The following is a 14,241-nucleotide window of genomic DNA, read 5'->3' on the forward strand; positions in this document are numbered from 1 at the left end:
TCTCTTTCACTTCTCCTCCCCATCCTGCCTCTCACTTGGGGGACCGCAGAGCCCAAATGTCCTGGAGCCGCTGTCACGCCACACATCACCATCCCACCCTCCTTCGCCTCCCGCCGTGGCACTTGGCTGACTTCTGCAAGTGGCGGTTTAGGCTCCCCCACGGCAGCCCGGCCGAGTACATCACCACCCTGCCCCCCTCCCACCGTGGTGCTCGGCTGACTGGAGAGCGCGAGGCCCAAACGGCCGCTTGCACCACTTGCTCCCCCGCGGCAGCCACGGCAGGAGGCGAAGAGGAGGTGCAAAGGTGACATACATGGCTGGGCCCTGCCCTCCTTCGCCTCCCGCCGTGGTGCTCGGCTGACTTCTGCACCGCTCAGCCGGGCTGCCGCGGGGGAGCAAGCACCTGTGCTGCATGAGGAGTGTGGAGTCCAAAAAGCTGCTTGTACCGCTTGCTCCCCCGCGGCGGCCCGGCTGAGCAGTGCAGAAGTCAGCCAAGCGCCACAGTGGGAGGCGAAGGATGTGACTCAGGCAACAGCGCTGCCCAGAGCAAACAGCCAGCATTTCAGTGTTACAGACTCGCAGACACTGGTCTACAATATATATAATTGCACTGGACTGTTAAGGAAATTTGTATTTTGGCTGTAGTGTTTTTGGAATAGCTGAGTTACTCCTTTTACCTAGAGTGGAGACTCTTTAAAGCTCAACATTTACTAGTCAGCAGTGCTTGGTAAACTGTTTCTGCTGTTTTAAAAATAAGAAACTACTGTGGTCATTAACTGAGGTAGTGAATGTTGAGTTTTCAGTGGCAATCATTAGTTATGAAATATCGTACAAGAGATTGTGCTGCTAAACAAACAGCAACTCATTTTTGTATTTAATTAGCAACTCACAGAAACACATAAGAGTGATTTATCTGATTTTGCCTTTTATATTCACTATTGTGAGCTGAAGATGGCAAATTACCAAACTCTTGTAATCATAGCTAGAATTATAACACTGCCCACTACATGCTTTATTTCCAACAAAAATACATCCAGGCATTTCCATCTGCTCTCTCTGTACATGACTTTACTTCATTAGGAGAGACCCAGGAATTGCTTCCAATGGAACATGGCAGATAAAGAGAGAATAAAAAGGTTTTTTCTGGGGGAAATACCTTCTTGGCCTTCCATCTGAAGAATAAAGAGAAAACTTCATTTATTCCACTGCAAGCTGGATTTAAATTTTGGTGCAAGATCTCTGAGTTCAGTGTCTTCCATGGAAATTCTATAGCAGCTTTAGATAATCAAAACAACTGAGGTTTTACATAATAGGAAATAGGAAAATGCTGAATGTAGCCAGCACAGCAATTTTTGTGTCATTTATTTTGGTAGCAAATCCACATTATTTCGCATTCTCCTTATATTTTCAGTTTTGAGTCGGATAAATAGGCCAGATATTTCTGAACTCCCTTGCCTATTGTTTCTGGCTGTCTGCAAACTCCAAAAGACATCACTGTAACCTTTACACTTGGTTCAAGTTTTGAAGATTTTCTTTGCAACGATGAAGACTAGAAATCTAATTTCCATTTTAAATTACAACTTATATTGTAATGTCATCATGTGGCTCCAGGAGTCAAGTCGTTGGCCTTGTTTTCTATGCCACAATCAACCTTGCCTGTGTAGTCTGCAGATTTGGTGTAGAAAGCTTGCAAATGTCTTGTCTCACAGAATTTCACTACTTCTGTTCCTGGTCCCAGCTGGAATCATGTTTTTGAAGAGAAAAATAAAGTAAAACGGGAGGAGATTCTATAAATGAAATGGGTCATTTTGGTAAAAAGGCTTGGGTTGAGCGTGGGCAAGAGACTTAGCTTAGGCTGATTCTCATTTTATCTACCGAAAATTGCCCATCTGGGTAAGATCCTTTTCACCTTCTCATACGCTAGCTATGACGGTACAGTCACTACTGTGTGAGATTCCATATCGTTGCTCAGCTATTAAGGACCCAATTCTGAAACACCTCAAGTGTAAAACTACCAGGAATGTCAGTGAGAATGATGTGCTAGCAACCCATGGAATCCTTGTAATATTAATTACTCAGTGTTTCACGGGACATCAAAAACAGTTGATATAATAGCAGTTAGACATTTGCCTCTTCACAGGTACCCAGAATTACAAAAATGAGCTATAAAGATTTTGCAGATTGCAAGCTATCATTTATGTTTATGTTTCTATTTAATAAAGTTTTAAATGCCATGAAAAGGTAAGCATTCTATTCAAACAGATGCATTTGATTCTTTCAGTATTTAGATCTACTTCCTCAGAGTTGCAGAATAAATCAATTGAATCAGCAACTTTGAAGTGAACATAGGAACAGCTTGTAAAAGAAATTGCTTTTAAAATTAATCCTCAAATTCATCCAGTATTTTTATCAGTTACTTTTAAGAAAGGCATCTGTGCTGTGCGCTGTCTCAAGGATCAGCTTGTGCTTCCCAAAATATGTTGTAGAAATGGACATTTTAGAAGTCTTGTAATTTTAAGCTTTCAAAATTGGACCTCTCTAGTCCAACACTCTCGGGTCTGGCAACATCCATGGTCCAGCATGGTTTTAGTTAGCCGGATGTCCATTTATCATGGGCTTGACCAAGTTTCCCGTTGCCCCATAATGTTTGCTTACACCCACCAGTCCTGGCTCTCAGTGTTCTGTACTGATATTGAGCTCTAATTTACCCCTAAATGTCTTCTAAGAGCCCACTAAGCCGTGGAAGTGTTGGTAATGCTGCTAGGCAATATTGACCTCCCATGGTTTGGCAAATTCTTGGATCTGGTCCCAAATGTTCTGGACTAGAGAGGTTCAACCTTTATTTATATACATTGGATTTTTTGGCAGGCCCTTATCAGAAATCAGAAGCAATTCATGGTTTTGGCATGTAATTTATAATTGTCAGCCATAAGGATTGCAAAACTGAACTCTAAATTCAGTTTTTTAGAGGAAGTTTTGTGTTTTGTTGCAAACTATTCACACCATTCTATTTTTGTGTTCTTTTTTTCACTAATGTACAAACACAATGATGACCATTAAAAATCATCATATTCCAACAGTTTCCCCATCCTGGTTTCTGAAACATTGCAGATTTTCCCTAAGGAGATGCAACTACTGTCGTAACTCTTGGGGCAATAGTTTACCCAAAATAAAATAATCCAATAGTGTACTTCATACTGTAACAATGTATTTTGCTACATTTCAATAGCTACATATATTTTGTTCACATATGTTCTCATGAATACGGGCCATTTGTTAGCTATCAGACAAAAAGGTATAGTTACTTCTGTGCCTTGGCATTTCCCAAGAGCTGAGCTGGCATATGACTAACAGTAACTTAATGAGGAGGAGCCAAGCTGCACGTAACTCTGAATATTTGGAGATATATTTTGACTTTGCTCAGCCTTAAGCAAGGGACTGTGTAGAAATTGAACTGCTCCAGAGATGCCCCAGTGGGTAGAACTCGCCTTTTTCCATTCTCCTCTTCCCCTGGTTTGCTCCCAGGAATAATTATTGCTGGCCTTTATCAACAGGAAATTATTATACTTAATGCCTCTTAGACAGCTGCCGACTTTGCTAGTCTCACAGTTGAGGTGGGATATTGCCTACTTGTGTCAGGGATACAGTAAGCAAAATAGTGCCCCTCTTATTCCTATGTTTACTGACCCAAGGTCTCAGTTGTTTATATAGGGATGTAAAGGCCTTTCTCTTTTGGCCCAGTGTGTAGTTTAAGGCAGAATTTATCACTATGTAATTAGTGTAGACTATGTGATGATACCTTCCCTCTATGCCTTTTGTAGAGATGAATACAGTACAAAAAGATTCCAGTTTTGCCCTGGATGAGCATTTACCATTGCTGTGTGTATAAGAAACATATGTTCTAATGAGTCGTCTTGGTTGATTTCAGAATGCACTCAGAAAATGACAGTACCTCTTTACCACCTGCTGACTCCTGCACCAGTCCTACTAAAATGGATTTGTCATATAGTAAGACTGCCAAACAGTGCCTAGAGGAGATATCTGGTGAGTAGTATGTGGGAAGAACCTGAGGATAGGAATGTTATATTTCTTTGTTTACATAACTCTCCTGCGAATAGCTTAGACATGGTTTAAAATAGTATTGGTGACCTCTATTATATTAAATATGCAGAAAAAGTGGGTCACACACACTGTTAGCTCTTCAACTGCAAATTCTCTTATCTAAGCTGTCTCACTTAGAATATCCTCTTCATCATTTTGCAGAAACTAGAGTGTTCATAAATTAGGATTTCAGAACATTATTGACAGAATCAAAATGAATGTTTTAAAAGGAACCTTGAGAAAACTGTCTTATAATGTGTGACATTGTATTGCATTTAGGAGAATAAGATCAAATAAAAATGAAAATGCCGGAAGCACATGTTAATAAAATAACATTTTTATTCCAGTAAGTAAATCTAGATTAAAAAATGGAGTAAATGAAGAAATCACTACAGTTGTGCTAGTCAGTGCCCTATTCACCAAGGGTATGTCTACACTACCCCGCTAGTTCGAACTAGCGGGGTAATGTAGGCATACCGCACTTGCAAATGAAGCCCGGGATTTGAATTTCCTGGGCTTCATTTGCATAAGCCGGGTGCAGCCATTTTTAAATCCCGGCTAGTTCGAACCCCGTGCCGCGTGGCTACACGTGGCACGGAGTAGCTAGTTCGGATTAGGCTTCCTAATCCGAACTAGCTGTACTCCTCATTCCACGAGTACAGCTAGTTCGGATTAGGAAGCCAAATCCGAACTAGCTACTCCGTGCCGCGTGTAGCCGCGCGGCACGGGGTTCGAAGTAGCCGAACATTTGCATAGGGCTTATGCAAATGAAGCCCGGGAAATTCAAATCCCGGGCTTCATTTGCAAGTGCGGTATGCCTACATTACCCTCCTAGTTCGAATTGTTTCCTGTGGTTCCCCAAGATATGGGTTCAAACCCTTACTAGATTATGAGTGTGTTTATTTTTTTGAAACTATAGGTCATATTATCAGCTGTGGTATATTGACATAGTCTTTTGGAGTCAATGAAGCTATGATTATTTGCATTATATGAGGATCTGGCCATAAATCTAGTTCTAAATGTAGTGTCACAACTGAGATTCTCATTGGGATTGAATTTCTTAGAAGAGCTATATGGTCTCCCTTTTCAAAAGTCCTGCTTGTCTGAACTGTGGTTTTTTTTCTATATATCATTACTTTCAAGTTCACTTCTATGAATAAAAAGGGTGAAATTCTGCCCCTTAAAGTTAACTGGAGTTTTGTCATTTTGCACCAAATTTTCATTACTCAAACAAACATTAAAAAACACATCTGATTTTTTCTTGCTCAAGATATAATTTCTTTAAAGAAACTCATTTGACATACACAAATCTAAAATGCTGCTGGAGTTTAGAGAGGCTCAAATTGCCCAGTTTTGTCAGATTGCTTTGGTATGTAGCCTAATTCATATTAAAAAGGAGATTTTGTCTTGTTTCAGTGTAGGTAACTTGACTTTGTTTCAATTTTTCCTCAAGTTTTCCGAAACTGACACATGTCACTTGCCAAAATCTTGCTCAATTTTTTGACAAGTAGCACAATCTGAAACCTAATGAACCCTTTAGGTTTTGGTTATATATATATATCATCACGGAAGAGACTTGCAGAGGGAAAATGAATTCTAAATTAGTTAAATGTTATCTTCCCTAAAGGCAGATATATGGCTCATTGGTCTTGTGGTAGGCATAACAATTAAAAACTGTCACATCTAAAAAGGTAAGTATTACAAAAGGTGTTTTAAGAAATTATTCAAAGGGATTCCTCAGGACAGCAGGTGTCCAGACTTTTTACAGTTCTGTGCAGAAGTGGAAAATGCAATAGAAAAAGAGAAAGTGGAATATGGGACACTGAAGAGACATGAAAGATATTTCTGATCTGATTATTTAGGCTCTGTCATTAGCAGCAGACTTCCATAATGGGCAATATGGCAGCACCACGGTGAGAGTTCAGCCATTGGTTCATTGTAAATTGGGCACACAGAGAAAACGAAATGTGTGTCACTCATAATTGGCAGTTAGAAATATGAGGAATAGCTGGATCAAACAATCACCCTGTGCGGATACTGTATTATTAGCTATATTGGAGCTGAATAGCTTTTGGAATCTATTCATTTGCAGGATATTCAGGAGACTACTGTAAGATGAACTAGTCTGGGGTAAGAGAGATTTTCATGCTCCCAAGCATATCCCAGTCACCTAGTGCGCTCATCATTCATCAAGGGGTGTCATTTATATGAAGGACACATACAAAGGTGATAGTTGTGATATGGACTTTTATGCTTACGTAGATAAGGTGAACAACAATTGTGAGTTATTTTGTCCATCTTTATCATTTCTTTATTGGATTCTATGAAGGTTGTTATGCTCTGCCTGTTACCATGTTACATGACCCCCAACCTTGTTTTGTTTTCTTGAGTAACTTGGAACCCAAACCCACTAGCCAGAAGTACATTTAGTCAGAAAGGATCAAGTCCTGCAAAGCACTGAGCATCCCCTACAACATGACTTATACAAAGGGGTCCAGTCCGCCATTCATAGGACTGGCCTCCGGAAGTTCTTCCCCATTTGATGTATACAGACGGAACTCTCTAATCCAGCATTCTCTGGTCCGGCAACATGTGTGGTCTGGAATGATTTTAGTTACCTAGATGTCCACTTATCATGGGTGTGGCCAGATTTCCTGCAGTCCAATGAGATTTGTTTACAGCCTCCAGTCCTGGCTTTCAGTGTTCTGTGTTATTTAGCTCTAATTTACCCAATAAATGTCTGTTAAGAGCCCAGTAAGCAGTGGAAGTATTGGGAATGCAACTAGACAATACTGACCTCCTGTGATTCGACAAATTCTCTGGTTTGGCACCTGTCAGGTCCCGGGGAGCCAGACTAAAGTGTTTCAACATGTATTTATTTAATATTTTCATTCTGGGCTTTATTACTGTTTTTAAAGTGCAAGATGTTTACTGGGTATTAAACAATGCAAATAAAGGGCCAGAAGCTTACTGGGTGTTTTACAATGCATATAAAAAGACAAGATCTCTAGCTCAGAGTTCTCTCAAGTCTAAGGACGTAAGACCATTGAGACTTAACCTTTATTCACTTCATGCACTAGTAACTTCAGTGGGCCTTCTTGCAATACATAAAGTTAAGCAGGTCTCTCCAAGATCGGGGTCTAATTTCAGTTACAGTTACAAAAAATGTGGAGAAAGAGAGCAGGGAAAAGGGTACTAGAGTAATAAAATAAATTCTAGTCTCAGTTTTGCTACTTACTCACTGTGTGACCAAGAGATTGTTGGTTAAGCTTACTTCACCAGTTTCTCCATCTGTAAAGTGGGATAATATTTGCCATGTTACAGAGGTGCTGTGGGCATTAATAATTTACTTATCTAACAGCAATTTGAAAAATGTACATCTCTATAATTATAAAATATTATTTTAATAATACAGTCATGTCACTGGGCCTTTACACAGTGTTTGCATGTTTAACATACCATAAATAGTTACACATGTAGCTCCAAATGTTAGCTAATTGTACATATAATGTTTCATGTGAAAGCACTACAAAAAAGTAGGGGCAGAGGCAAGGAACCATTTTAAGAATTAAAATTATTTCCCAGTATTAGCAGTGGAATTAGCATATCCACTTTGTATTTTCAGATGTTCTTGCACTAGTTTTTCCCTTTCAAAAAAGAAATATTTGCAAGAGGAGCTGAGAGAGAGGGGGGGAGGCAGTAGGAGGAGTAGGAGAGAGAGAAGGAGACATGGAGTGAGAGACTGGAGGCTCAGGAGAAAAGACCGACATGGAGGAGAGACCTGAAAATCCTGTCTTATGACGGCCTAACTGGCTAGTTTTCTAAATAAGATGTAATGTAGATTGTGATGTAATGTCAAATGTGTCTGGTATTTTTGATGAAACCATTTGGCAACCCTAAGAGTAAATAAAGGGAAAAATGTGTATCTAATAACAATCACGGTATTTTTCTTTATTTTGGGTTATTTGGTTTAAACTTCTCTCTGTGAATCCATGCCTTCCCTGCCCCATTCACTATTTAAGTTACTGCCAACAGGACTATAGTTCTTTGTGTTTTGATTTGTTCTTTTCTAGTTGCTCTGTATAATCTAGCAACCAAGTACAGGCAGTCCCCGGGTTACGTACAAGATAGGGACTGTAGGTTTGTTCTTAAGTTGAATCTGTATGTAAGTCGGAACTGGCGTCCAGATTCAGCCACTGCTGAAACTGATCAGTTTCAACAGCGGCTGAATCTGGACACCAGTTCTGACTTACATACAGATTCAACTTAAGAACCCCAGGCGTCCCCAAGTCAGCTGCTGCTGAAACTGATCAGCAGCTGATTCCAGGAGGCCCGGGGCAGAGCAACTTTGCCTCGGGCTTCCTGTAATCAGCCGCTGGTCAGTTTCAGCAGCGGCTGACTTGGGGACGCCTGGGACAGAGCAGCTCGGGTGCTGCTGGGTTGGTCTAGTAGCGCGGCCGCTCCTCGGCACTACTGGAGCAACCCAGCAGCACCCCAGCTGCTCTGCCCCAGGCGTCCTGATTCAGCCGCTGCTGAAACTGATCAGCAGTGGCTGAATCAGGACTCCTGGGGCAGATCAGCTGGGGTGCTGCCGGGTTGGTCCAGTAGCGCCAAGGAGCGGTGCTGCGGGACCAACTGGCAGTGTCCCACCTGCTCTACCACAGGCCCCGGGCTTTGCTCCACATCTCCCTAGTCTGCTGGGGGGGGGCACTAGCTGCGTCTCCCCCCAGCAGACCAGGGAGACACGGAGCAAAGCGGCGGAGGACCCGGGCTGGACAGCTGGAAGCGCTGCGGTCCGGCCCCGGGTCCTCCGTGGCTTTGCTCAGCGTCTCTCTGGTCTGTAGACCAGGGAGACGCTGAGCAAAGCCGCGGAGGACCCGGGGCCGGACCCGTGGTGCTTCCAGATCAGCTGGAAGCGCCGCGGGTCCGGCCCCGGGTCCTCCGTGGCTTTGCTCCGCGTCTCCCTGGTCTGCTGGCTCCCCCAGCAGACCAGGGAGACGGGGAGCAGCTTTTCTCGCTCCGGAGGAGGCGGGCGGCAGGACCAGGTCTCCCGCCGCTCCAGTCCTCCGGGGCGAGAAAATCCCCTTTCGTAACTGCGCATCCGACATAAGTCGGATCCGCGTAACGCGGGGACTGCCTGTACGCTTTATCAAGTATATCTTCTGTTCTGTTAATAAAAATCACTTTTTTAAGGTGATGATTTGATTCTTGTGTCCTAAAAACAACAGGGGTGTCTCTCTGTGTATTTGCCTGCATGAAATGGGGCAGTCAGTTCTTCTTTTTTTAACCTCTTTGGGGCAGAAGAGCTTGGGGTACTCCTGGGAGAGGAATTCAAGTGTTCCCTCCGGGTTTTTTTTTAGGATAAAACACTTGATAGTGGCAGCTTTTTTCTTCCCCTTTTCTCAGTAGGGTTGCCAGATAGTTTCAACAAAAACACTTGACATTACATCACAATCTACATTACATCTTATTTAGAAAATACCGGACATTTATATTTTCTCAATTATATTTTCTCAATTTGTTTCCCAAAAAGAAAGCTCAAATACTGGACTGTCCAGTTCAAAACCAGACACCTAGCAACCCTACTTCTCAGAGCCAGGGCATCTGTGACTCTGGGAGTTTTTAGAAACAGAGGCTAGAGGCAAAGGTATTTAAGATCTTTGAGAACCCCAACCTTCTGCACTTGGAGTGCCAAAGTGGGGATCAGTGCTGATAACATGTACCAAGAATTGTCTACATTTAACATGTTATTCTAATTCTGTGGATTGTGTAGTTTTATTATTATAACTCATTAACAAATGGCCAACTTGCACATTCAGATATGAGTGAAATTTGTGTGCTTGTCTGAAAGCAGGCTTTGTTCACAGATTATTATATTTTTAAATCATTTTTATTCATTTGTACAGAATGCATTGTACAAAATAAGATTTATCATAACTATAACCATCAGGTGAGGAAAATTCTCTGTGTTCTCCTCCTTAAAAAGACCCTCCCATCATCAGGGTAGGGAGTACATTATATTGTCAAGTAATTGAGAAATATAATGCAACTCTTGTTGCTTCACAAACCTCCTATTGTGATTTCTGTGCTTGTTGATGGTTTCCTTTATGTTTCTTTGTTTTCATTTATATTTTTAAAATTTAAGATAGGAGAATGAGATTTAGAAGACTATATTTAAGTAAATAAACCTGGATTCATTCATATTGCAGACTTAGATTTTGTCACATTACAGATGCACAAGGTAGATCAGAGAGTAGGTTAACAATCATTGTTGCAAAGAGAATGACCATAATTCAGAGTGTTTTGTTCTTTGCATCCATCCTTGGTGCATGTGTGCATCTAATCAGGTGGTTTTCAAACAACGGGTCATGACCCAATACTAGGTTATGGAATTTCAGGCAGTGGGTTTCATTGCTGCAGGGTGATCAGGTGAGCAGTGGGCATGCTAAGGAAGGCTGCCTGCTGTCCTGGCATTGCAGACAGATCTGCACCCCAGAAGTAGCCAGCAGGAGGCTCAGCTGTTAGGTGTGTGGGTAGAGGGAAGAGTGCATAGGACTCCATGTACTGCCCCTGCCTGAATGCTAGCTCTGCACTTCCATTGACTGGGAAGTTGCTGCTGGCTGCTTCTGGGGCACAGCACAGTCTGTGGTGACAGGAGGGGCAGGAACCACCCCCACTGCACTTATGATTGGGAGCTGCTGAAAGGAAGCTCCTCCTGTCCCAGCCCTGTCCCCTCCCAAAGCTGGAGCCCCTTCCTACACGCCAAAGCTCTCATCCTCAGCCCAACTCTGGAGCCCACACTCTTGTCAAATTACGTGGGGTCACAGGCATCAACAACTTTCTGTTTGAAAACCACTGATGTAATCAATTTTAGAGGATGGTGATGATAATAATGGGCACCCGAGAAAGGAGTTCCATGGAAAACTTGTAAGTGAACATGTAATTAATGTCTATAGCACAATACATGTGCACAAGAATAAACAAATTAAGATTATACAGGAACCCTTACTTGAAACATGTAAATGCTCGTCTTTTCTGCCTTAATAACATTTTAATGGAGTTTTTAGGTTTTGTTTGTGAGTCCATCTCTCAGTCTATCTATAAAAGGTGTTTATAAAGTACACCCTTTGCTGCTACCAGTAGCTCTTGTTGCTGACTGAAGCAAATACAGTGGCTGTTTGAAGGATTAAAGGCATTTCTCAGATTTCACACTCTTGTGGGTGATGTGTGGGCCACCCATTCGTTCTCTCGAGTAGTATGGGGGAATCTGGCCCTACTGCTTGCATGGAGGAACAAGACACTTTCTTTTCCTATTGCACACTAGTGCTGCATTAATTTGAAAATGAATCAATTGAAAATAGTCCTTTGGATACTAATATCATACAAACAGAAGAATGTTCATTGCTGAAATTGTTTCTCTCTCTTGCTTTTGGGAGGCTTGGGGGAAGTCAAGGAGGGTTAGATTTCCTTTAGTGTATTTCATTTTGAACACCCTTTCCAGCTGAGTATCTCATCTTCTTTCCTGTACACTCGGTGTCTAGAGGAGTTCAGCAGTGATTTAGTTTTCAAAGTGAGAATCACTTGACACCATGAAATGTATTTTTTCATTTTCCTTTCTTTTTAATTTTTTCGTTCAAATCCCCCAGAAAAAATGTACCCCTCCATTTTGTTGCTAGGAGATATATTTTTATCCAGCCCTACCTTCAGTAGCAGCTGTAAAATGAGAGGATGAAAAGCAAATAAGACACTGGGGCAACTCTTAATGCTCATCTATTTCTAATATAGTGAGTCTGCAAATAATCTGTCCTTGTGTATCATTAACTCCTGCAGTTACTCGCAATACAGTGTATTACTGGTGTATTAATAATGGTGACAGAATCAATATATTGCTATTTAGCATTTCTGTATTTATATTTTCACATTCCTGCACAAGCATTTGGTTAAATCGATTGCTCCCGTGTTTCAAAAAATGGGATAAAATTCTACTTTAGTGCTAATTTTCTGGTCAAGTGAATTATTTATACTGCTATTTTTCCCCACTGGGACAAGATATATTTTAAATCTTAGTCTGCTTTACAACATTTAGCTCTTATGAACTTTCTTTCTGATTTGAAATTGGGTAGCTTTGTAAAAAAATGTATTCATTCCATAAAGTATTCTATTTAATAAGTTCCTTTCTGAAGATTGGAAAGCCTTGATTTTTATCAGAGCTTTATAATTCCACAGTAGCTTCCGAATCCCAATAATTTTTTTGAAGGAAGAAATGAAATCTCTCACTTTATAAAACATTGCCACAGAGTGGGTAGTATCAGTTCCATTCTTTCATTCCTTTAGCCTTTTAAATTATATTTATTCATTTACAACAGAAACTGCAAGATTCAAGAGCCATTTGCAAATCTGCTTTTAACTGCCTGAAAAGGGAGTAGCAGGGAGAAGGAAGAAATAGTTTGTCATTCTTACCTTCTAGGGAGAAAAATAGCATTTCAGTGTGAGCTAGGGCTAATACTGTAGCAGCACATTCAGGTGAAGCTGTATCTTGAAACCTGTGGCATTTTAAACTGGACAGAGGCTTCTATGTCTCCGGTTTAATTCACCAGGATGTTTGCTGCCATGGCAGCCAGCAGCATCCACTGCAGTAGCAGAGAAGAGTCACAGATCTGGGAATGCAGGTTGAATACTAAAATGTGAGGAGGCTTGTGCAGAGCTTTGCTTCAGTGGTTAATTTTGGCTTTTATTGAGCTCTGACGTGTAGGCTGTACTTGCAGCTCTGTGTCAGCCCATCTGAAGTAAAGAGCTGTGCATTGGGATCAGTCATGATCTGGTGAGAGGAAAAAAAAAAGACTGTACTTGCGCTGTACTTTGGATTTCAGAACACAGCAGCTGTAGAGAGAGATGCAGGCCCTTCATTCTGATGGGACTGGTGACTGGATGAAGAGGGGAGAACACAGTTGGTTTGGGGGATTACTTCTGTGTGGGAGCAGAGTGCTTGATCAACTCTCTTCTGCTTGAGAGAAATGCAAGTAAAAATGCCTGAAAGTATTGCAGATTAACGTGACTGGAAAGAAGTGGCTCAGCACAGGCAGCAATGCAAATTCAGAGAATATGACTGTGCCTGTCTAGTCATTTACAGCACATAAACTGGATGCTGGTGCTTTGCTTTTCATTATGAGTGCAAAGATGGGCTACATGGCATGTGCATTGTACAGTGCTGAAAGGGTCACATCTGAGACCTGATTAAAGATATGAGCTACAAATCTAGCTGAGGTGCAGCTTTAGCTGAAAGGATGCAACGACCAGTGGAATTATCAGTCTTTAAAGGCAAAGTTGTTAGAAGAGGGAATGCTCATCTTCAGAAACAGAAGTCTTTGACCAACCTTACACTCATAAGTGAAGGGGAGAAGAGACGATACTCGTACAGGGAGAACTGGTTTGGAAATGCCTCGAAGTCCAGCCAGAATTGTCGTCAAAGAGAGGCAGAAGTTGGAGATAGAATTTCATTGTCCAAGTTGCTCTCGCAGTCGGTGCACTCTCTTCACCATACCAGCAGCTCAGCACTCCAGGAAACTGAAGTCTTACTGCCTGCTGGAAGCAATAAGTCAAGTAGAAGATCTGGAGGCCAGTTTACAGTTGAAGGGTTTGAGGTTGGTAATGAGGAAAGGGACAAATCAGATGATGTGCCGGGCAAGTCAGATTTCACTGGCAGGAACTGGGCAGAAGAAGAGGAAGAAGGCTGTCTCCGTGAAGGGACTGCACAGCTGGATGAGGATGTCATAATGACAATGCTGGGAGACCTAGAACAAGTACTTTACACTGACATATTAGGTAAGTTAACTTCTGTTTGGCACAAGAAAGGGCAGAGAGTTATATAAGGGTTAGAACATATCTGCATGGAGCAGACTTCTGTTGTTGACAGTAATATGGTGAGACAGAATTGGGTTTGTGTGCATTAGTATATAAAATTGAGTTTTAGAGTATTCCCCTCTTGCTTCCTTCCTTGCTTCCTTTTAGCTTTGAAGAGTGTAGCAAAAGAGGACCAGTTTCTTAATCTTGTTTGATAGGTACATTAGCAGGAATACAGTATGTGAATAATTGAGCAGTTTTCTTAGCTCTTTAAAAATAAAATGAAACATGTTAACAGTT

General features: G+C 41.6%; 1 protein-coding gene across 12 annotated transcripts in view; it reads left to right on the forward strand.

The window, feature by feature from the left end:
* Window positions 1-14,241, forward strand: part of NAV3 (neuron navigator 3) — an 812,431-nt gene that overhangs the window by 622,923 nt on the left and 175,267 nt on the right. For 11 of the 12 annotated variants that reach the window (XM_075932274.1, XM_075932283.1, XM_075932261.1 and 8 more), the window contains one exon: window positions 3,929-4,044. In XM_075932274.1, the coding sequence (XP_075788389.1) occupies window positions 3,929-4,044 (116 nt within the window). Of the gene's footprint in view, window positions 1-3,928; window positions 4,045-13,136; window positions 13,924-14,241 lie in introns of those variants that run through there. The other variant, XM_075932291.1, reaches the window with a different exon arrangement.

Source organism: Pelodiscus sinensis, chromosome 1, assembly GCF_049634645.1.
Source record: "Pelodiscus sinensis isolate JC-2024 chromosome 1, ASM4963464v1, whole genome shotgun sequence".
NCBI classification, from domain to species: domain Eukaryota; kingdom Metazoa; phylum Chordata; order Testudines; family Trionychidae; genus Pelodiscus; species Pelodiscus sinensis.